At 33.6% G+C, this 23,220-nt stretch overlaps 1 protein-coding gene across 3 annotated transcripts in view; it reads right to left on the bottom strand.

Moving 5' to 3' along the window:
* COL12A1 (collagen type XII alpha 1 chain) overlaps positions 1 to 23,220 on the bottom strand; it is a 142,062-nt gene that overhangs the window by 47,075 nt on the left and 71,767 nt on the right. For all 3 annotated transcript variants that reach the window (XM_074237334.1, XM_074237332.1, XM_074237333.1), the window contains 14 exons: positions 22,187 to 22,326; positions 20,149 to 20,278; positions 18,423 to 18,562; positions 18,060 to 18,192; positions 17,933 to 17,959; positions 17,419 to 17,561; positions 14,629 to 14,758; positions 13,954 to 14,093; positions 12,871 to 13,000; positions 11,409 to 11,551; positions 9,976 to 10,105; positions 6,812 to 6,954; positions 6,524 to 6,653; positions 541 to 660 (listed from right to left, as the gene is read on the bottom strand). In XM_074237334.1, coding sequence (XP_074093435.1) covers positions 541 to 660; positions 6,524 to 6,653; positions 6,812 to 6,954; positions 9,976 to 10,105; positions 11,409 to 11,551; positions 12,871 to 13,000; positions 13,954 to 14,093; positions 14,629 to 14,758; positions 17,419 to 17,561; positions 17,933 to 17,959; positions 18,060 to 18,192; positions 18,423 to 18,562; positions 20,149 to 20,278; positions 22,187 to 22,326 — 1,779 coding nt within the window. The remainder of the gene's footprint in view (positions 1 to 540; positions 661 to 6,523; positions 6,654 to 6,811; positions 6,955 to 9,975; positions 10,106 to 11,408; positions 11,552 to 12,870; positions 13,001 to 13,953; positions 14,094 to 14,628; positions 14,759 to 17,418; positions 17,562 to 17,932; positions 17,960 to 18,059; positions 18,193 to 18,422; positions 18,563 to 20,148; positions 20,279 to 22,186; positions 22,327 to 23,220) is intronic.

Consider the following 23,220-nt stretch of genomic DNA (forward strand, 5'->3'; position numbering starts at 1 on the left):
TAATATATGTGATATATCCTATTATAATATGATCTATGATCATATATAATATGATATAAGCAAAATGTTGACAGAAAGAATGCCTAAAACATTGCATGTATGACTGATTCAGAAATGAACTTTAAGCTAGATGGAGTAACCCTCTCTGACACTTATTACCTGTGTGACCAAGAGTAAGTCACATAACCTTCTTGTACCTCTTTTTTCCCCCTCTTCAATTTTTGATTTTATAAATATGTTATATAAATTAAATATTATATATGATCACAATGAAATTTTTTCATCATCATAAAACTGTATTTATACTAGTTAAATTCTTGTATAAAATAGGGCAGATTCTCTTCTTGAAATACTTAGATGGAAAGAATGCCAACTACACAGTTACAAAAGATACGACTTTTAGACTAGTGCTTTGAAAAGCTTTCTCTAACAACCTGAACTTTTAAGCTGTTGAAGAAAAAGTCTTCCAGTATCCCTCTATATAGCTCTTATGTAAGGAGATATAATGCATTCTTCATGATTATTCTAATATTTTCTTACCTACTGGTTTATAAACAATTTTGTAACCAAGAACAGGAGAGGGTGAAGGATCCCAGGAAACCCTGAATCTGGTATACCATTCATCAGTGATATGTATGTTCTGAGGAGGGAGCAGTCCGACTGAAAAATAAATAATACATATTATAATTTATTGCAATATTATTGATAGCATTCCATTAGCAAATATTGGTAAAAGTACTGTGTCCATCTTTTAGCATTAAGCCTCCCTTTTTCAATTTAGCTAATTAGGGGGAAAGAATCAAGTAGAAAACATAATAATTAATTTTTCAAAGTCAAAAAAAGTAACATGGAGCACTAACTTTTAGAGTTTGCTCACAATTTTGGTAAGATTCTCAACTGAAATCTCATAATCACAATTAAATCCTTTTTACTCTTCCTTAATTGATTGTCTATTGCATTCTCCACAAAGGAAGTTTCAAATTTCTCTTTTCTCCTCAAACCTCCCAAACTACTTTCTCTCCAACTCCCTCTCAGAAAAGAATCTCTTCACACTTCACTGTGAAAACAGAAATCATTCCCCTTGAGGTCCTTCTTCTCCCCTATTCTTTTCTCCTCCTTCAGTTTCTGCTGAAGAGACTCTCTCACCAAGGTCAGCCTTTCCAATTGTACCCTTGATCATATTGCTTTTGTTTCTTCCCCTATTTACTAGCTTCTTCTCTGTTGTGTAGAAAAAAAGTTCAAGTTTTTCTCAATATTAAAAAAATAATCTTCATTTTCCTTATCATCTCCTCAAGCCATCATCTTATCTCTCCCCCTTTTCACTTCCACAATCAAATTCCTAAAAAAAGAAAAAGAGAGTTGGGGAGGGGAATAGCTATTCATGCTATTATCTCCACTTCCTCTCCTCTCTCACACACACTTCTCAGTTTTTAAAATCTGTCTTCTGATCCCATCACTCAACAGAAATTCTTCTTTCCAAAGTTATCAACAATCTAATTGCCAAATCCATTGGACTTCTCTCAATTTTCATCCTTCTTGACTTCTCTGTACATTTAACTCTATGGATTATTCTCATCCTGGAAATGCCTCCTCTCTGTATGTTTATTTATAACACTTCCCTCTCTTGATTCTTCTCTAACCCGTCTGAACACTCCCAGACTCACTCACTCACTCTCTCTCTCTCTCTCTCTCTCTCTCTCTCTCTCTCTCTCTCTCTCTCTCTCTCTCACACACACACACACACACACACACACACACAAACACACACATTTAATTATCATCTTTCTATAGATGACTTTAAGATCTATATATCTAGCCCTAGTCTCTCTCCAGAGCACCAGAGCAGTACCACAGACTCCATATAAGACAATCAAACTGGATATCCTATAGGCATCTAGAACTCAATACAGGGCAGCTAGGTGGTACAGTGAGTATAGCACTGGCCTTGGAGTCAGGAGGACAGGAGTTCAGATTCAGTCTCAGACACTTGACTCTTACTAGCTATGTGACCTTGGGCAAGTCACTTAACCCTGATCGCCTCACATCTAGGGCCATCTCCAGTTGTCCTGATTCTGGCCACTGGGCCCAGATGGTTCTGGAGGAGAAAGTGAAGCTGGTAACTTAGCATAACATATCCCTCCCTCAAATCCAATTCACATGCTTGTCATGGCATCACTTCCCTGGTGCTGTAGTCTTCTTCAAAAATGAAGGATGTTCAATTGGGGAATGGCTTAGCAAACTGTGGTATATGTGCATCATGGAACACTATTGTTCTATTAGAAACCAGGAGGGATGGGAATTCGGGGAAGCCTGGAGGGATTTTCATGAACTGATGCTGAGTGAGTTGAGCAGAACCATAAAAATACTGTATACCCTAAAAGCAACATGGGGGTGATGATCAACCTTGATGGACTTGCTCACTTCATCAGTGCAACAATCAGGGACAATTTGGGGCTGTCTGCAATGGAGAATACCATCTGTATCTAGATAAAGAACCATGGAATTTGAACAAAGTCCAAGGACTATTCCCTTTAATTTAGAAAAAAATTGATATCTTATTGTCTGATCTTGTTATCTCTTATACTTTATGTTTCTTCCTTAAGGATATGATTTCTCTCTCATCACACTCAATTTGGATCAATGTACAACATGTAAACAATGTAAAGACTGTGGGGAGGGAGGGAAGTAATATTAGGGGGAAATTATAAAACTCAGAATAAATAAAATCTTTAATAAAAAAAATAAAGTGTTGAGGAGAAAATGGGCATCTCACATCTTTAGCATTCCATTTACTAAGATTCAGTAACAGTATTTTTTAATCTTTCAGCTAATTTTAAAAAACACTGAAAATGTTAAATTATGTAAATCTTACAGTGGTCAAACAAAAGTCAATTTTCCTTCAAAAAAATAATGAAGGACAAACATTACTAGAGTTCATATCTATTACAGAACTCTTTATCTTTTTCCTCCCAAACTTTCCCCTTTTGCTAATTCTTCTGTAAAGTGTACAATCCACCTTTCAGTACTAGATTCACAATCTTGGAGTCACCTTTAGTTCTTTACTCTCTCACCACTGTAATAAGTTGTCAACTCTTGCTGAATCTACCTCTCAAAAATCCCCAACAACCATAACCTCCTCTCCACTGAAATGGTCATCACCTTAGTTCAGACCCTTATTACTTCTCATTTAGACTAGTGCAATAGCCTTCTAATAAAATTCCCTAAATCAAGTCATTTCTCTGTTTAATACATGCTCCATAAAGAGTGACATCCCTAAAGCATATCTCAGATCATATCATTCCCCTGTTCACTAAGCCCTAAGTACTACCTATAGACAATAAGATAAAATACATCTTCCATTTGCCACTTGAGTCCATATTCTTCCTCCTAATTAATTTCTTTGGGCTAACTGTTAAAATTACTGTTCTTCACATTCCTTGCAAATTTGCCTACTTTTATTCCATGAACATGCTATCCACCTGCCATGACCATGCTTTTGCATAAGCTGTCACCCTTCCCTAGAACACATGACCTCTTCCCTTCTATCTAAATCCTTAATTTCCTTCAAAATTCAGTTCAAGTGCCATTTCTTATGCTCTATTTATTTTATACATATTATACTTTCATTTAAATGTGTATATGTTATTCTCCAAATAAAATGAAAGTTCCTGGAGGGCAGAAAATGCTCTCTTTTAATATGGCTTTTTAAAAATCTCCAATGCCTTAGTTAAATTCCCAGTACACAGAAGTTTCTTAAGAGAAACTTTTTGATTTTTCTACAATTGGAATTTTATGACAAAGAATCATAAGAAGGGATCTTAAAAGTCACTTAAGACATTAAATACATTTTGGAACTGTTCAAAATAAAAAGGACTTTAGAGATAATCTCATCATAGAATCTAGAGATAATTGAATTGGAAGAAGTATTATAGGTCATTTAATTCAATTGATCATCATCAAGAATCTCCATTCAACATCAACCACAAATGATCCTCCACTGGAAAATGTCTCCTCATGGGGAATTTAGTGTCTAATGAGGTATCCCCTTCCACTTTTTGACAGATCCAATCAATTGTTAGAAAAGGAGTCCCTATATAAGCCAATATCTGCCTCTTTACAGTTTCTACACATTGCTCCTTGTTCTGTTCTCTATGGGCAGGTAAAGCAAATCTAATGTCTTTCAAACACTTAAAGGACAGTTGTTAAGTCTTCATACAAAATCTTTTTTTTCCCAGGTGCCATCTGGGAAAATAGATCTAACAGAATTAGAGACAACAGGGAAAGCTACAAAGATGAAAATTGAGATGTAAGAAAAATTTTCTTACAATTAGATCTATCCAAAAATATAAAAGATAATGGATTCTCCCTCATTAGAGATCTCCAAGTAGATGCTGGGTGATCATTTATCAGGTATGTTATAGTAAGGATTCTTTTTAGGTACCATTTGGACTAGATTTCCCTTCCACCTTTAAAGTCTGATTCTGTAACCACAGACTGAATCTTTGTAACAATACCAAGAACCAAGATAGTCTTTCAAGTCAGATTTTTCTGTGTTTGATCTTCCCATGAGTATGGATCTAATTTAAGATAGTTCCAGCTCCAGGGAACATACAAATATGATAACAAAGAGTACTATCTGTCTAGGCCTCAACTCCAAACAAGAGTCCATATTTAAGGGGAAATGTTTGCAATGTATTTTTGCTTAAGACAATTATTTCTCCCTTTTTAACTGTCTTATGCCCATTTGCCTCATGAAAATTTAATTATTCTGTATGTCTTGCCTCCTAAATGAATATTTATACAATAACTTCAATTAACAGTGCCCTTTCTTTCCTGTCTGTATCATTCACTAAGTATTTATCACATGACATGTCCTCAATTATATTATAATTTTCTTTAGGGCATAAATTATGTCTTATTCATCTATATATCCTCCTAGTGTTATGCGTAGTTTCTGGCGCATAAATTCTGACAGGCATTCAATAAAATGTATTGACTTAAAAGAATTAGCAACACCACTACTATCCTGTACATAAAAGGGGGAAATTTATTTGCAACATCAGTGAAATATGGATCATGTGATTTTTCTAATGTATATATTTGTAATTTTGATATGATATGTGCCCAAAACATCAATATCACATGTAGTCAGAGTTATTTTCCATGTGGTAAACCACCAATTCTTCTGATATTACAGGTAGCAACTCAAAAGCTCAAGGACATCATGACCTACTCAAGACCATACATCAAAATCAAGAATCTTCAAACTACCCAACCTGGGCTAATTTCACTACACACACTATTATATCATTAGTCTGCCATCATATCTATAGAAAATCTACCTCTAAATCATTATTCCATAAAATGTTATTTTTATGGCATTTCAACTAGGAGTACTGAGTTACTACTCCTGGTATGATAAATAGGGGAGGGAAACAGATCAATACAATTTTTCAAAAAAGAATAGAATGGATTAATTCTTACTATAAAAAACAAAACTTTTATGATTTTCATTGTATTGGTGAAAACTCAAAGCCCTGAAACCTTCCATTCTCCTTAAAGTAATGTAGCTATCCTTAAAGAGTAATATACTAGAAATCAATGCTGCCAATAGAAATAAGAACTTTTAATTTCTCCTCCATATATAATAAAATGTATTTCTCATTTTACTTTTTACTATAACTTGTAAATTGATTTACAAATTCATATATTTCTGGAATTACTGGGATACATGGCATTTCTATTTAACCCTCTTCCTTCAGAATGGACAATTGGTATTCTTCCAATAAAAAGAACTTAAGTAATCTGTGCATAATAATACTAGAACTTGGAATAAATACACAAAAACAGAAACAGTAACTAACCTCAATGAGTTTAATATTCTATCAGAGCTTATATTCTATTCCACCTAAATCAAAACAAACCCTACTCCTTAGCCAGTATCATTTAGAAAAATGAATAGGATTTGGGGAAGCATGAATAGATTACTGAAGTCAGGTCATTTGACCTATTATTACAGAATACAACAATCCAAACCATAGGAGCCCCTAGTTGCACACATATAAATTGAATCATACACACCTCCCATTTGTCTTCAATGCCATAAGAGTTTTTAGCTATGGGTTATATTAAGTTTACTGAAATCAATGATGGTAATGCTGAACAAAACGTATGAGGCAAAGGACCATTTTTATCCATTTCTACATGCCCAAATATTTGAGGTTTCATTAAATTAATACTAATCAATTAATTAGATATTGAGACAGTGATGTCACAAAAAAAGTATTATGAGCAAATAACATTGAACTTGTACATAAGAAATGAAATCAATAAAGCCAAGGTAAAAAAGTATCCAAATTATTTTTCATGAAGAATACTTTTTAATTTTCTCTACTATTTAATGGAATTCAATTTTTTAATCAATTAAAGTCAACATCTTTCTAACCAAAGGACCTCATTTTATATCATTACAAAAGCAATCAGGTTATTATCCAAAAAAAGTAGAAGAATAAAGGAAATTTACCAGTTCTTCCATTTCCTACTAAATGTCCACCATCTCCATCTTCATAGACAGCAACAATGGTAATTTTATATGGAGTATCTGATTGCAGGGGCTGTAATATTACATTATTTCTTCTGCCAGGTACTGTGGTCTAAAAGAAAAGTGCAATAACACATTATAAAATATATGCTATGATTTTAACTGGAATAAGAAATATTTTCCCTATACTAGAAAATGCTTTTTGAAAATAATTGAAGTGACATAATACATTTTTCTGAAGTTGAAAAATTAGCAAAAAAAAAAACTTACATATTCGTCAATTGGATCACCAACAGTAGGAGAATAAATGATCCTGTAATGTTGTACAGGTCCATCAGCATGATCCCAGGTTACAGAAAGGCTATTGGTTGTCTCTCCAAAGACCTTCATGTTTCTTGGCCCACCTCGTGGTACTAAATAATCAAAGTTTAAGATTAGTTTCAGTTCTTCACTAAAAATATTCTACTCAGATTGGAACTTCCTCAGAACTCAGTGTCTGACTATAATATAAGAGGAAGAGAGTTATTTCATTAGAAATTTTATTAGTGTGCTTAAAATAATAGGAGTTTTAAAGTATATTTAAAAACCCATTGTCTCCACTTCCTCTCTCTTCACTAATTCCTCAGTCTCTTACTATATGAATTCTGACCTCATGACTCACCTATAAATTCTCTCTCCAAAGTATGAATAATTTTAATTGTCTCTTTTTAGCCTTCATCCTTAACCTCTCATGTATTAGACATTGTTGGGTATAATCTCCTGTTAATCAATCAACATGTATTTATTAAGCACCTACCATGTACTGTGGTAGCCCTGGGGATACAACTATAAAGAACAAAATGATCCCTACTCACAAGGAACATTTTTAATGAGAGAATATTTTATTAGATATTCTTTTTTCTCTTGGATTTTCATGATATTTCTCTTTTATTTCTGTACTAATTCATCTAACCACTTTTTCTCAATCTTCCTTGCTGAATTATCATTCATATCATATCATGCCTCCTAACACTATATGTGCCCAAGACTCTGTCCTATACCCTCTCCTTTCTATATACTTTCATTTAATAACCGTATCAACTCTCAAGGTTTTAATTATCATTTCTCAGATGGTTTCCAGATTTATATAGTCTCTTTTCTGCACTTCAGTACTGGATCACTATCCATTAGCTATTTTGAACTAGATTTCTCATAGGTATCTCAAATTCAACAAGTCTAAAACATTATATGTTTCCTTAAAAACTCTGCTCTCTTTTGAATAACCCTATTACCCTCAAAGATACTGCTAGTCTATCAGATTCAGAGTCTCACTATCATGTACAGTTCTTCTCTCTCACTCAGCCCCACCTCCAATCAGTTGTCAAAACTTTTCATTTGTGTTTCTCTAATATCTCTCACATCTCTACTCATATGGTTACTATCACAGTTTATGGCTCCAGCCCTCTGACTATACTATTGCAATAACTTCCTGGTTAGTCTTCCTGCTTCAAGCCTCTCCTCACTCCAAGTCATCCTCCACAAACAGTGTTCAAAATTATATACTTAAATTAAGGGACTAACTATGTCACTTACCAACTCAATAAATTATAGTGATTCCCTATTGCCTCTAGGATCAAATGAGATCCTCCATATCTCATTTAAAGCCACTGACTACCCAACTCTTACCTTTCCAGTTTAGTTTCATATAATTCCCCTTCATACAATTCATAGTCCAACCAAATTGCCCTTCTTACTTTCCCTCACACATGACAACCCATTTCTCTCTACCTTCATCTTCCAAAATCCATAAGTTAGTTCAAGAGTTCAAAGACAACCTTCTACATAAAGTCTATTCTGATCTCTCCAGCTGCTTATGTATCTCCCTATTCTTTTGAAATTACCATGCATCTGTGTTCTATGTATTTTGTATCTACCAGTATATTTTTATATTGCCACTCCCACCTCAAAACAACGTAAGCTTCTAGAAAGTATGGACTAGCTCACCTCTCTGTTCCCCAGGGAACAATATAGCACCTAGAAGATATATATCTTAAAATATCTATTTTTTGATTATATACATTACCTCTTTTCTCAAAAATTCTATCCTCTTCTGAATGTCATTCCCTTAAAGATACCACTAGTTCATCAGATTCACAGCCTCATTGTCATATATAATCCCTCACTCTCACTCACCCCCATCTTATCCAATCACTTGCTGAATCTTTTCATTTCTGCCTCTAAAATATTTCTTCTATCTCTACTCATATGGCTACTATCCCAATTTAGGATTTCAGCTCTCTGACCTATCCTATTATAATAGCCTCCTCATTGATCTTTCTGCTTGTGGATGACATTATCTACATTTCTTTTCATGTTGAAGCATAAATATCACATTCGCATTATATAGTGAAGGAAATAATGACCCAGGAGTCAAGAGACCTGAGTTCCAGCCCTGGCTCTGATCCTCACTGGACATATCATTACTCTGAGGTTCAATTTTCTCATCTCTAAAATGTGAAATTGGGACTAGATGAACATAAAGCCCCTTTCTATGAAATATTTTCCAATTTTATTATAAATTGATAAAAGTTATAAACTACTACACCTAAGGTTGGGGTTAATATTAATTCAGAGAATATTTCATCACCATAGACTTGGTATGATTATATGATTATAGCCTGGAAAAAAGGAATCTTTGTTGTCATTGTAATAATAATAATAGTAGTAGGAGTAGGAATAACATCTTACATTTCTATAGGCTTTTAAAGACTTGCATATACTTTTCTTGTAAATGAAACTATGCAGATGACAATGTGGGTATTATATTATCTAGAGATAATATAATAATATATTTTATATAATATCAGATATTTATATATAATATTGTATGTTATAATTAATATATTGTGCTACAATCTATAATTATTACATTATTGTATTGATGTAATATTAATAAATCCCTGAAGCTCACAGTAGTTAACAAAGTTGTAAATGTTGGAGTTGGAATATGAATCCAGGTCTATTGACTCCAAGGCTGGGTAACCACAATCGCCTATTCAGGAGACCAATAGAACCCAAAATCCTTGAACATTTTTAAGGCTCTAGTTTACAGCAAAGAACCATTGTATATATGGGAGGGTAAAAAGAATAAGTACTAGGGAGTGGAAAATGAAAAGGAAGTAAGAAAGGAAAACTTCCACAAGGAGAGGACCTTCTAACTTTAAGCCCCAAGTGGCAGTAATTCTAACCAAGAAAAAAAAATTAGTGCCAATTACATTCAGCACAGAGATCAGACAGTAAAAAACATTTTCAGTCTGAAATGTGAAAAAAACAAAAAGCAGTATCAATGTAGGAAATATACTCAACAACTACTTGAAGAAATGATCACTCCCACTCTCTAAGAAATCCTACATTTAGGGTCATGGAAACTGAGCTTGAAAAGAACTTTTACTCACGTGTTTGGCCCTGAGCAGGACTGGGATTTCCCTCTCCATCTGAGTACACAGCCACAATGTTCACAGAATAGGGCGTATCTGGAATCAGGCGCTCCAACTGTACTGTGCGGATATTTCCTGGTACTACGATCTGAAGGGGAAACAACGCCAAGAGTTAATCTGATGACAACCCAAGTACTTACCAAGTCATGTTTCTCAACTCATCATAATACCTATAACAAAAGACTTCAGCCCAGATCAGTCAAGTGCTAACTGCACTTTCTGTTATTGGCCTGATAGTTTCATACTATTACATTCAATTTGTTCTTAGGAACACCCACTTCCAAAAAATATTAAGCACACAATTGCCATTGACTAAGTAGCTTCAATTGCATCCCATTGTTTGTTAGTAATTGAGATGTACAAACAATTGTGCTTAGAGGGTAAATTTGTTGTTGTTGTTAGTTTTGGTTTGAGGTTTTGGATTTTTTTATCCAAAGGTTAACAAATTTGTGAGACTGTTTACATTTTGGGGAGAAATGCATGTATATATATATATATATATATATATATATATATATATATACATATATATATACACATATATATATGTATATATATATATATATATATATATATATACATACACATATTTCAACACATGGTCAAACAGTACTGTGTCCTTGATAAGGACGGAGCTGCCCATAAGAAGGAAAGAACAAAGCTAAACATTTGGGAAGTTTTCACTTAACGAAAGCAGAGTTTCCTCTATTCTTCCTACATTGCATTAATATCGTTAATCATGGACTAATTTGTCATGCCTTGCCAACTAAATGGGCTATTTTTCCATTTGACTTTCAATTAAGTGTCCTCATACCATGTGGACACAAATTTGTAATTTATATGACTACTAAAAGAACATATTCACCAAAGTACAACTGAAAAATACAATGACTATAAAATAATCAAATAATTTTTCAGCCAAGAGAAAACTTGTCAGCTTCTGAAGGTATATTTTTAGTTATATAAATAACAAGGACACTTGAAGAATGAATAGGTAATTCATAAGTCATACCCACCACTGCCCTGCTTTATCAATGTTTTAAATGGTCCTTTTAAGCTGCTTAAATCCCATAAGATTTTTCTTTGATAACTAACTCATATTTTCCAGTGACTGCCCTTTTCTAAGCATATCATATATTGACTACACCTGTCCCAATTCATTAGAAATGCAACAAAAGATCCCTCCATGTAGAGTTTAGAATGCTTGTGGTCTGCTCTCTGTGAGTCTAGTATTCTGCCACATGACTACTCTCATCTGGAAATGATGTTTCCATTGCAGGCACTGCCATGCACACAATTGGTTTATTGTTACTGGCCAGTCTTCATGGCAGGAGGTATAACGTGGTCCACAGAAATCCCTTGCTGAGTTTTCAAAAGACAAAATTACTTACAGATTCTGAAGGTCTTGTGCCAGACTGGGGAGAATACACAATACGGTACTGCTGGACAGGTCCGGGTGCAGGTTCCCAGCGAACATCAAGAGTATTTGGCGTGGGATTGTACACTTGGATATTTCTCGCCAGACCTCTTACCACTAGGCAAAGGAAAATGGAAGCATATTTCTTAATTCTGTTTACACACGACAAGTCTGCATTAGTAGACTGCCAGGGTTCACAAACCACAATAGGATAAAATATTGCTCTCCTTGAGTTTCAGAGCTCCTAAGACTGAATCAAGTTTAAAATGCTTTAGAACCAACTTTCCCCTTGGGTGAGCCAACTTAACTCACTTATTTGGGAATACTGTCTCAAAGAGGAACAGGGCAATGAATATGATAAAGAGATGAATTGTTTTTTCTTCTTAACTATAAAATTAGAGTACCTGGCAAAAATAACCCAGCTATTTGTTAAAAAGAAAGTAGGAAGGAGAGGGAGGGGAATTCAAATGCAACATTAATGTCTATGATTATATCCTTCCACTTAATTAAAAAAAATAGGAAGTGTAATGTTCACAGTTTTTGATTCCTGAGCAACATTGCTATTAGTTACCAATTGTTAGTTATCATTCAGCTAGTTTCCATCATTCACTCATTCTTTCAGCAAAAATAGCTTGAGCACCTTTTATGTGTCACACAGACTCAAAGAGAGCAAGGGAAGAAAAAGAGTCAAGAAATAGTCGATCTTTAATTAGCCACACTAATTTCAGCTAGTAAAAAGAGACAAACTCAATTGAAAGAGAACTTTAAAAGTGCATCTATTGCCTAATAACTTCAAACTTCTCCCTCTGAATCTTTGATCAGAAGAAAATAATCATTTCAGAATATTAGTCTCATTTTTACCAACACCAACAAATACTACAAAGGGAGAGAAATGTAGACACATAAATATACACAACGGTCATTTAAAAAATACTGCTGACAAGGGGGCAGCTAGGTGGCTAGGTGGCGCAGTGCATAGAGCACCAGCCTGGAGTCAGGAGTACCCGAGTTCTAATCCAGCCTCAGACACTTAATTACCTAGCTGTGTGGCCTTGGGCAAGCCACTTAACCCCATTTGCCTTGCAAAATCTAAAAAACAAATACTACTGACAGTAAAAACACCACAAACTGGGTTTCTTTGATGGAAAAGAGAAGCTAATGGTGTTTTGAAGCCAAGATGGGATTCATGAGCAAACTAGAACTGGGTGGGTTCAAATGACAGAATGGATAGATTTCAAAAATTCATAGTTTACAAGAACTTCTATCACAAAACACTTCTTAGGACATCGTTACAAAATAGAAAGCAAACCATCAAAATGTCAAATTGCCAGTAAAGTGTCTGAAAGTATCTTTAACTCTATTAGTGCCTAAATTGTTACTCCAAGAAGGTGTATATTACCTTTATAAAGGCACTATTTCAATAAGTTTTAACTTACATGTCCTTCCAGTATCTGAAGTTCGTCCACCATCCCCTTCAGTATAAACTGGAACTACTGTAACTGTATATGGTGTGTCAGGTTGCAGGTTCCTCAGAATAACATAATTAGTGTTCCCTGGAGTTGTTACCTAATGAAAGAATCACAAGGTGCTCAACTTCATTAATGGGAAAATCTTTAAATTTCTCTCTATGAAGAATTTAACTTGAAAATATTATGAAATTAAGTTTAAACTCAACCTGAATATATTTTACTCATTGTCCATGTGACCACTTTACTCTCTGAGTATTAATCTGCTCATTTTTAAAAATGAAAGGTTAGACTAAATGACTTTTATGGTCTCTTTCAACTTTAATGATTCTATACACACATACAGAGGAACAAAACTAAATGAAAGTCAGGTATCAGATATTTCATGTTCAGGTTAATCTAAGATCAGAGAAGAAGAATTAAACTTTAAAAAGAAGAGGAAAAGTGGGATGAGAATAATGATAATTATAATTAAAATAGCTAACATTTATTTAATACTTACCCTATGCTAGCTTATGCTATATGCAACCTATGCTAAATACTTTAAAACTATTAATCTTATTTGATTCTCATAACAAAGTCTGAGAACTTGAGTTCAAATCTCGGAACTATCACATACTGCTTGTGTAACTGGGAAAATAATTTTATGTCTCCGGTACTTGATTTTCTCCCCTGTAAAATGAAAGGATCAAACTCATTAGAAATTTATTTCTAAATCCTATAAGCTAAATAATGTTGAAAGGATAGAATATGTTTCCTTCTCTAATAATTTAGGATCCAGAAATCCACCACCACTACACTACCATATGATAGAATCAGGACATTGTGAAGGGCATTTATCTGAGAGTCTGTTATTTCCTGGAGATGAGGAGCAGATCATAACTGCCTCTAATCTAACCCTCTTGCATCAACTATTCTCTCTCCTACCTAGTTACTTCCTTGTCAAACCCTATTAAGTGAAACAGAAACCAAGCATTCACTATAATTTAATAAATTATTTTAAGTTATTCCTGTGAAGTTCAAATAAATTAATAAAACTCAATAGAATAATACCAATTCCTCCGGACCACCTGCAGTCGGTGCATAGAAAATCTTATACTGGCGAGGGTTGCCCTCAGCATGATCCCATCGAACATTCAGCGTACTGGTGGAAGGATCATACACTCTCAAATTCTTCACAGTATTGAGAGGTTCTGAAAGGTGCATAAATCACAGTTGCATATGTTTACTTTTTGCTCTACTAATAGAGTACATTAATCACAAGTCTTTGATAACAAGAGTCAGTGTTTCCTTTCCACACTACTCTGAGGTATTATTTCTCCCAATGAAGTATTTTAACTGTAGAGTTTCTTTTCTTTTAGTCTTAATCATTTTTTATTTAACTGACAAGAAAGGGAACATGTTATAGTGGCTAAAGAATTAGAGTTAGGAAGGACAATAGATAAGTTGTTTGTGTTCTCAATTCTCAAGTTCTATATGAATATAAATAAAGGAAATATTTCTGTTCTGCATTGGTGGAACTCCACACTAGGAGTTCCCCCACGCTAATAAAATCACAATTACAAATCAAGCCAATCAATGAAAGAAATGTTTCATTCAATTCAACAATATTTCTTTTTAATAAGTACAACCCAAAATTTAAACAAGCACTATATGAAATACAGAAAGTGATTTTACTCCAAAGAAAGATCAGTTCAAAAAAACTAAAGATCAGTTGGGCTCACTTACTTGTCTTCCCTCGGCCAGTCATTCTTCCTCCTTCACCATCAGAATATAGAGATGAGACAGTAATTGAGTATGGGGTGTCTGGTTTTAGTTTCTGCAGAACTACACTGTTTTGCCTTCCTCCTATGGTGGTCTTGGATCAAACAAAGGCAGAGAGTTAAAATCTTGTTGTTTTTTTTTCTCTTCTTCCTAATCTATTAGAATCAGTGCTGCAAAGGTATATTGTATGAATCCTTGCCATATTATAGCAGAAAATCTAATGGGAATCATTTTATTTCTTTTGTCTTGTTTTTTTGCAAGGCAATGGGGTTAAGTGGCTTGCCCAAGGCCACACAGCTAGGTAATTATTAAGTGTCTGAGACCGGATTTGAACCCAGGTACTTCTGACTCCAGGGCCGGTGCTTTATCCACTGCACCACCTAGCCACCCCTGGGAATCATTTTAAATAAAGTTTTGCTCTCATTTTAAAAATGCATAACATTCATCTCAAAGCATGGAAAAGTTTCAGCCTTAAAACTATAACCTGAAAAGGCAATCTCATCTTCTCAAGGGGAAAACAAAACATATTTCAGGTCTTGTAATTCAGCTGTCAAATTGTTTTTCAATTGTTTCCATTTTTAATAACCATTTTTTTCTTATTAATCTCTCCCTCCTCCTCTTTCAATTATGTAATTTGTTTAAATTCTGAAAATAAGTCTTCAAGACATATCTTCATAATCTGATCTCCCACCCAATTTCAAGATCACAGAAAATGGCATGATCTTAGAAACATCACACCATTGATAGCTGGACTCATTCTTACTTATGTTTTGTCTTTTTTTATGGAATTTAGAACCACACTAAAATGATACAGAAAAAAAGTTTAAATTCCTTTTTTATTACTTAGTTGCTTTTTTTCAGTGATGTCTGACTTCTCATGACTCCATTTGGGGTTTTCTTGGCAAAAATTATGGAGTGGTTTTCCATTTCCTTCTCCAGCTAATTTTACAGATTAGGAAACTGAAGCAAAGAGGGTTAAGTGACATGTTCGAGGTTACACACACTGAAACTGGATTTGAATTTAAAAAGATGAGTCTTCCTGACTCTAGACCCTGATTGATCCACAATGAATTTCAAGATACCGGTCTTGTGCTATGAAGTCTTTCAATTTCCTCTAATTATGGAGGTTAGCTTTTTATTCATTGCTCAAGGCCATCTAGTTATCTTGCTGTTGAAAGAAAATTTGTCCATTTTGTTAACAGTCTACCGAATTCAGATGTTTATGCCATGCTAATTAAAATCTCATGAAAATGGAGAGCTGCCCACAATGAGTAAGCATTTGGACATCTGGATGCTTTATTTCCAGGCCAGATGTTTTTAACTTAGTACTCATCCACTAAAGTATTTTAAATTTCAGATTAATCTCTCAATGAACTATTATAACAATCTTTAACAGGGAAAAGATTAATATGTAGCACGTTTTAATCAATCACATTTTTGAAGTTATTAGAGAAAATTGTCAATGTAATTATATGACACATTTAAAATACATAGTTACCAAAAAACCCTGAAAATTATATTGTCAATGAATAGGGATAGTTTTAGGAGCAGGCAGAATAGACTTCTGTTTACTAGGTGCAATTTGAGAAGTCTTAGGAAAGTTGTCCAATCAAAAGCATCTCCCCTATTGGCCAATAGTAGAAAGCCATGCCTTTAAGGGACCAAAGAATTGAAGTTCAAATATTCCTAAAGAGGTAACCATAACAGGATTAGTTTGCCAAATTCTGTCCAATCAGGGCAGAGTTCACTATATAGAATATACAGAATGTAGGATATGTAGAATATATAGCCTCTTTGTGAATGCAGGATAAACAATATAAGAAAAGTGAGATTTTAAGAAGAGTAATAAGAAGGCAACAAAAACAAACTTGGAATGCCAAACTCAGAATAAGAAAAAAATCCTTGCTCAGGCACTGAGTTGAATGAACTTAGCTATACCACTTCTCTATTGACCTCAAGATTCTCATCTTTAAAATGAGAGGATTGAAATCAATGACATCTAAGTCCATAAGTCAATGACCATATGAAAAGAACTCTCCAGTTTATACTTTTTAAAAAGACCAAGAATATAGTCAATTTATAAAATCACAAAAAATTGGTTAAGTATTAAACAACATTATACTTAAAAGGTCAGGATTAAAATCTAAGGTCTGTCATTTACTGATTCTGACATGGGCTAAGTTATCTAACCTCTGCGAACATCAGTTTCTTCATCTGCAAAACAGGAAACTAATAGCTACAGTATTTAACTCACAGGGTGAAACTGTAAACCTATGTGACATAAGATAATCACTGGCTTATTCACTATAGTTTAGAATACCAGGATGAGGATACAACTTTTGAAATGTCAGAGAAAGAAATGAGATAAATTAAATGAATTATACTTCACACAGAGAACAATAACTTGTGGGACTTGATAATCCATGAACAGTTACTAAAACACAGAATCATGGGGTTGTATCTCTTGAGCTAGAAGAAAACTCATAAACCATTGAGTCCAATTCCCTCATTTAAATAAAATATAATCTAATCTAAACGATATTGCTATGGGTAATTTGGATATGTTAAGGTTTGTCCCCTAACTTCTAGATGACATCATGGAAGGAAACTTTAATTTGTCATGAAAACATCTAATAATTCCATTATACCAGATAGTTTATTAAGCTAGATAGTTCATAATCTATAACTCATATTTTTCAGTGCAAAGAAGAAAGACAGAATGACCTAAATGAAAGTTCTTGTCAAATTATTTACCGTTTGTTCAGGTCCATCCCCTGTGGAAGGCTGATAAGTGATCCTGTATTTCTGCACCCGCCCACTTGCAGGATCCCACTTAACAGTCAAGCTTTTGGATGTTGCATTGTACACCTGAAGATTTCGTGGACCACTTTTCGGAGCTGAAAACGAAGTCATTAATGCCAAAGTAGGTTATTCAAAAGCACAGCCCATTCCTCCCATTATTAGCATTCCTCCCAATCAGTAGCATTCCCCTACTCCACTCCCTGCATATGTGTGTGCGTTCGTACACACACACACACCTCTCAATAGAAGTTTTTACTGTGGATTTAATTTTCCTATCAACAAGTACTTGGAATTAGTGAGTTCTAAGTAATTTACCAAAAAGCTACTCTTTTCAAGAAGCCACTGAGAAGAGTCCCCATTCAAAGTCAATCCACATTAAAATGAGGAAAGATTGACTTAAATGAATGATCCTATTGCCATTTTGATTTTTTTAAATGATGGAAGTTATAGAAATTTAGATTCTTACCTAGAGTTGTTACAGGTATCGCAGGCACTAGAAAGAAAACAAATATTTGGAAAATATCACATATGTATCTTGAACTCCAACTCTGAAGAGTAAGAAATAAAATTCCATTTGAAAAACTCAAGCTTACATGTCCTCTCACTGCTGGTAAGGTCATCACTTTCTGATTCATCAGGATAAATAGCAGTAACTGAAACTTCATAGAGTGTGTTTGGATTCAGATTTTCAAAAACCAGAGTATTTTCATCACCATTTAAAATAACCTAAAAAGAAAAGAAAAACCAGAAACAAAATGTAGTCATAATTTTAAAATTAGTGAACCATATACACAGCGACAGGTTCTTGAAAAGAGTTAACCAGATTCATCTCTCTAATGGAATGGGTTTCAAAACCCCATGCTTAGGGAAGACATTAAATATGGCAACAGAGTTATTATGTTACCTTTCATACAAGGTAAAATGTGATCCCAGTTTTAAAAAATTGACAGTCCTACCTCCATTTTTTCTGTGGCTCCATAAGGTGACCATGTCACTCTGTAGAGAGAAACATCTGAAGCTCCATGATCCCAAGTTCCTCTGAAACTATCAGGTGTGACTTCTGTAAATCTCAGATTAATTGGTGCAGGCACAGGACCTGTTGGAAGGACAGATTGAAATATTGTTAACATGGTTCATAGATTAAGAGGTAATTTGGTCTAGAGTAGGTAGAGAACTGACCTCACAGTCAAGAAAAATGTGACTTCAAGTTTCATCTCAGATTTGATTATGGGTCCTTGGGGCAAGTCACTTCAACTCTTAAGGGTTCTAGGCAACTGTCAAGATTATAAATTGCTGAGAGGTGCCAACATACACTGGTAAAGGAAATTCCTCAACCAGAAATTCCCTATGTCAATGAAACCCAGGTTCAAATTTTTTTATTCCTCAGATTAAACATAATGAAATTTTTTTTAATTTTTGATGGATAAGATTCTTCAACTGAAAACTTAACAAAATCTTTATTAATCAAAGAAACATAACCATAACTAATTCATATGTATAGTTGTACATATATATATGCCAAACAATACAATGACTTTTAATGCAACTAATCAATAAAGTTCTTCTGAGCCCAACCTTGATTTCAAAGTCTAATAATGATGATCAATATCTAATAATGTATTTTAATATTCTATATAATGATATTTTTACTGAATGAATAAGATATGAACATCTTTCACATTCAATAAAGATGATAGCATAAAGGATAGGAATCCATTCATTTGTTCATGCTTTCAATTCCAAAATATAAATAAATATTGTTTCATTACTTTAAAAAGGAAGACTTCATAGCAATGAGGCCTATTGCTATGAAAGGTTAAATTTGAAGACAAAAAGACCTAAGCTAGAATTCAAACTATGATATTTATTAGTATATGTCTCCTGGAAAATTATTTTACCTCTCTGAGATGTGATTTTTCATCTGAAAAAGAGGAAATATATGTAATACCTACCTTAGAGGTTCATTGTGAGACTCAACTATAAGTTTTTTTTCAAACTTTAAAGAGTTATATAAATGTCAGCTCTTCTAATAAAGGCATATATCACAATAAATCTTGTTTTTAGAAAAGGACTGAACCTACTCAATTTGATCTACCAATGAGTAGATCCCACTACTAAAAATTTACACATTTGAATTCAGAAATCTGCCTAGAGGAAGAATATTGTATTTTTAAAATGCAATATAAATGCACAATTGAGTTTTTAATTGATTTAAAGTTAAACAAAAAAATAATTAAAACATTACATATAAATAAGTCTACAAATAAAGGGAGGAGGTATGAATGACATCTGAGAGCTCAACCTATATTTTATTAGCTACCATAGTAAGACTTTCTAAAATAATTATGAATATCTGGCAGATGTCTTGAACTTTCTCTTAATTTTCCATCAACCTTTGTAACAAGTAATTAGTTACAAATTAGTAAGCAAATAATTACTGAACTAAAACTAACACTTAATTACTAAACATACATCATTCAACCAATATTTACAGCTTTGTAAGGGAGTTTTAGGTTTTAAAAAAAGTTTCAAATAATATGAGAAAATTTGATGTATGAAATAGCTGCATCACTTCTATTGTTATCAACTTACATAAATTGCTTTCACATACATTCATTTATATGAATCATTTATGGACTCTATTCCCACTTGTCTAAAAGGAAATAAAATATTTCATCTTACGTGTAGTTTCTTGAGCAGTCACTGGAGGAGATTTTCCTTCATCATACACTGCTACAACATTGACTGAATACAGTGTTTGTGAAATCAGATCACCAAGAGAGATCTTTGTCCTTGATCTATCTACTTCCACCTATAATAAAAACAGGAGTATAGTTAATTTAAAGAATTTTGGTTCTAACCATTTTATTGCTGTTCATTGTCCCAGAATGTATCAGAATGTCAGAATTATATCAGAAAAGGTCAGTAATGAGCAGCATTGAAGAAAATGCTCCCCATTAAGCCAAAGAAAAGAACATTTAAAAGTTAACAAAATGATGAATAAGGTATTGATTTAATCTGGGATCCAGTGACTGACCTTAAAATTTCTCATGCAAGACAGTCTACTGTCCCCTTCTAGATATTTCTACTGGTGTCTCCTATATTCAGAATTTATTTTCTCCTCATGCTTTTCTCCTGGTATCCCTGGTCCCCTTCAGGTGTCAGCTTAAAACCCCACCTTTTTCTAAGAAGTTTTCCCCAGTCCCCTTTAATCTTAGTGTTTTCCCTCTGAAATTATCTCCTATTCATCTTATGTCTATTGTTTGTATATTATTTCACCCATTAGATTGTGACCTCATAGAGACTGTCTTTTGACTTTCTTTATATCCTAGAATTTACTACAATGTCTTGTACATAATATAGTAAGTGGTTAATAACTGCTCATTGACTTGATTTGATTTCAGAGGTTAAGGATGATATTATCACAAAGATGTATAATCTTTGTAAATAAAGACATAGTATTTGCTTGACCTTCACAACAAGCCTGTCAGATGACTACTTGGAAATATATAGATTAATGACTTATGCACTATCACACAACTAGCTAATATCAGAGTTTTTAAAAAAATGCTTATTTTCTGGTCCCAAGTCTTCTAATGTGATGCAACCTTAAGGTTGTCAAGTCAGGAGACTTCTATTTTTCTTTTTTTTTAAATTTGATCTATATATTCTTTTGTAATATGACTAATATGGAAATATTTTTTCCTTTTAACATTTTATTTATTTTCCAATATACAATAGTAATATGTACCTATCATTTTTGTAAGGCTTTGAATTTTTACAGTTTCCCCCCCTCCCTTCCCTCCCCCCCCACAGAAGGCTGTCTGATAGTCTCTACATTGTTTCCATGCTATACAATGATGTAAATTGAATGTGTTATGATAGTAAACATAAACCCCCTCCCCCCCCCCCAAGAAGATGAGAAACCTCAAGAACAGAGATAGAGAAAAAAAATGTACTTCAATCTGTGTTCAGATTCCAATGGCTGTCTCTGGGGTGAGTTGCTTTCTTTATCATAAGTCCACCAGAGAAGTTGCTTCAATATTTTTTCCCACAGTTGCTATTACTAGCTGTACCTCCACTCTATTTCTCCCCATTCTCATTTATTCTATTCTCTCTCTATTAAGAGACTTCTAAATGCAAGTTGTGCATTATGCATCAATGCATTATGATGTAAATGCATCACTCCAAATCTCTGTGAATGCTTAAATTGCTATTTTAATTATAGCAGGTACCATCAAGTAAAGACTCCCAGATGATTCTTGTGGCTAACATTGAAACTTTGAAATTCATACAATATGAAAGACCAATGATATAACTAAGAACTTCTGACTTAAAGACAATAAGCATCTGTTTGGAAGCAAGAAGATGAAGGTAAGTTTGTGAATAGATCACTGATGAAGAGGCTTATAGAGGCTACTGAAGAACTCTAAAATAGGCAATAATATAGCTAGTGATGGACTGCTTGATATTCTCCTTGAGAAAAGAGATTATATTTGTATCAACAAGACTTAACATATATTTGAAACAAGTTTCATTAATCTAACCTTACCAACAAAACCAAAAAAAACTACAGGAGTTCTAGATCAATGTTTTCAGCACTATGTTGCTGATGAATGAATGACAGTGAAAAAGCTATCTCAGCAACGTTACGTATCAAAAATGTTTAATCAATTGCTAAAAAAAAGAAAAAATTTCCAAAACCTTCTTTCTAACCTACCTCTTTTACATCATCATCTTCCTCTGTTTTATAGCTGACAATATATTTTCGTACTTTGCCAGGAGCAGGATCCCAGATGACATTCATGCTACTGTGGGTAACATCTGTGAGTTTCAGACCTCTAGGATGAGGTAAGGGTACTGTAGAAACACAAAATATTAAGTTCAGATATGATAATAGATTTTTTGGGAGTACTGAGATAAAATGTGACAGAGTAGAGCACTGTATTTAGAGTCAAACCCAACTTCTGGTACTTACTAGCATTTTCACTTTAGAGATATCCCTTACCTTGTCTGTGTCTCAATTTCCTTATCTATTAAATGGAAATAATAATACTTGTAGTGTCTACCTCATCTAGTTTGAGTGAGGGTCAAAGAAGATCATCTCTTTACATTGATTTGCAACGTTAAAGCACTATAGAAATATCATTATTACACAACTTTCTTTCTCTAAATATTTTAAAGAAAATTTTTAAAAGAATATATATTCATATATATACCCATAATAATATTTTAACTAGGAAACTCTAATTATAAGCTATATTGGCATAAGATATTACCATCATAGTGGACTGTATTACCAAAGCAAATAAGTATCTTCTCTACAACTTAGAGTAAAGGATAAGAATAAGTGAACTCAGAATCATCATAGTATCTAGAGAAAAACTAACTTTGAAATCAAACAGAATTATCAGACTCCATCTTCTGTTAATCTTTTTGTTTTTCTCACCTTTAGGCATAGTCTAAATTGTTGAAATTATTACTGCCTCTCACTTTTCATTTATTTTTAGCTTTTCTCCACTTAATTTGGCTATATTATTTAAACAGGAAATTTTTTGTTGATTTTTTTAGGTCTCTTCTTTTTTATATTTAGAGTTCACAGTCCTTTATCAGATACTGACATCTATTCCAGCAGAAATAAAAATACTCCTGATTCCATAAGAATGCTATTTTTCTACTGACTGTTAAGAGAATGAAAAGTTAAAATGGGCTAAACTATTAAGCATCCAGTAACCATCTAAGGAAATCTACAGC

The sequence above is a fragment of the Macrotis lagotis genome, chromosome 5, assembly GCF_037893015.1.
Source record: "Macrotis lagotis isolate mMagLag1 chromosome 5, bilby.v1.9.chrom.fasta, whole genome shotgun sequence".
Lineage (NCBI taxonomy): Eukaryota > Metazoa > Chordata > Mammalia > Peramelemorphia > Peramelidae > Macrotis > Macrotis lagotis.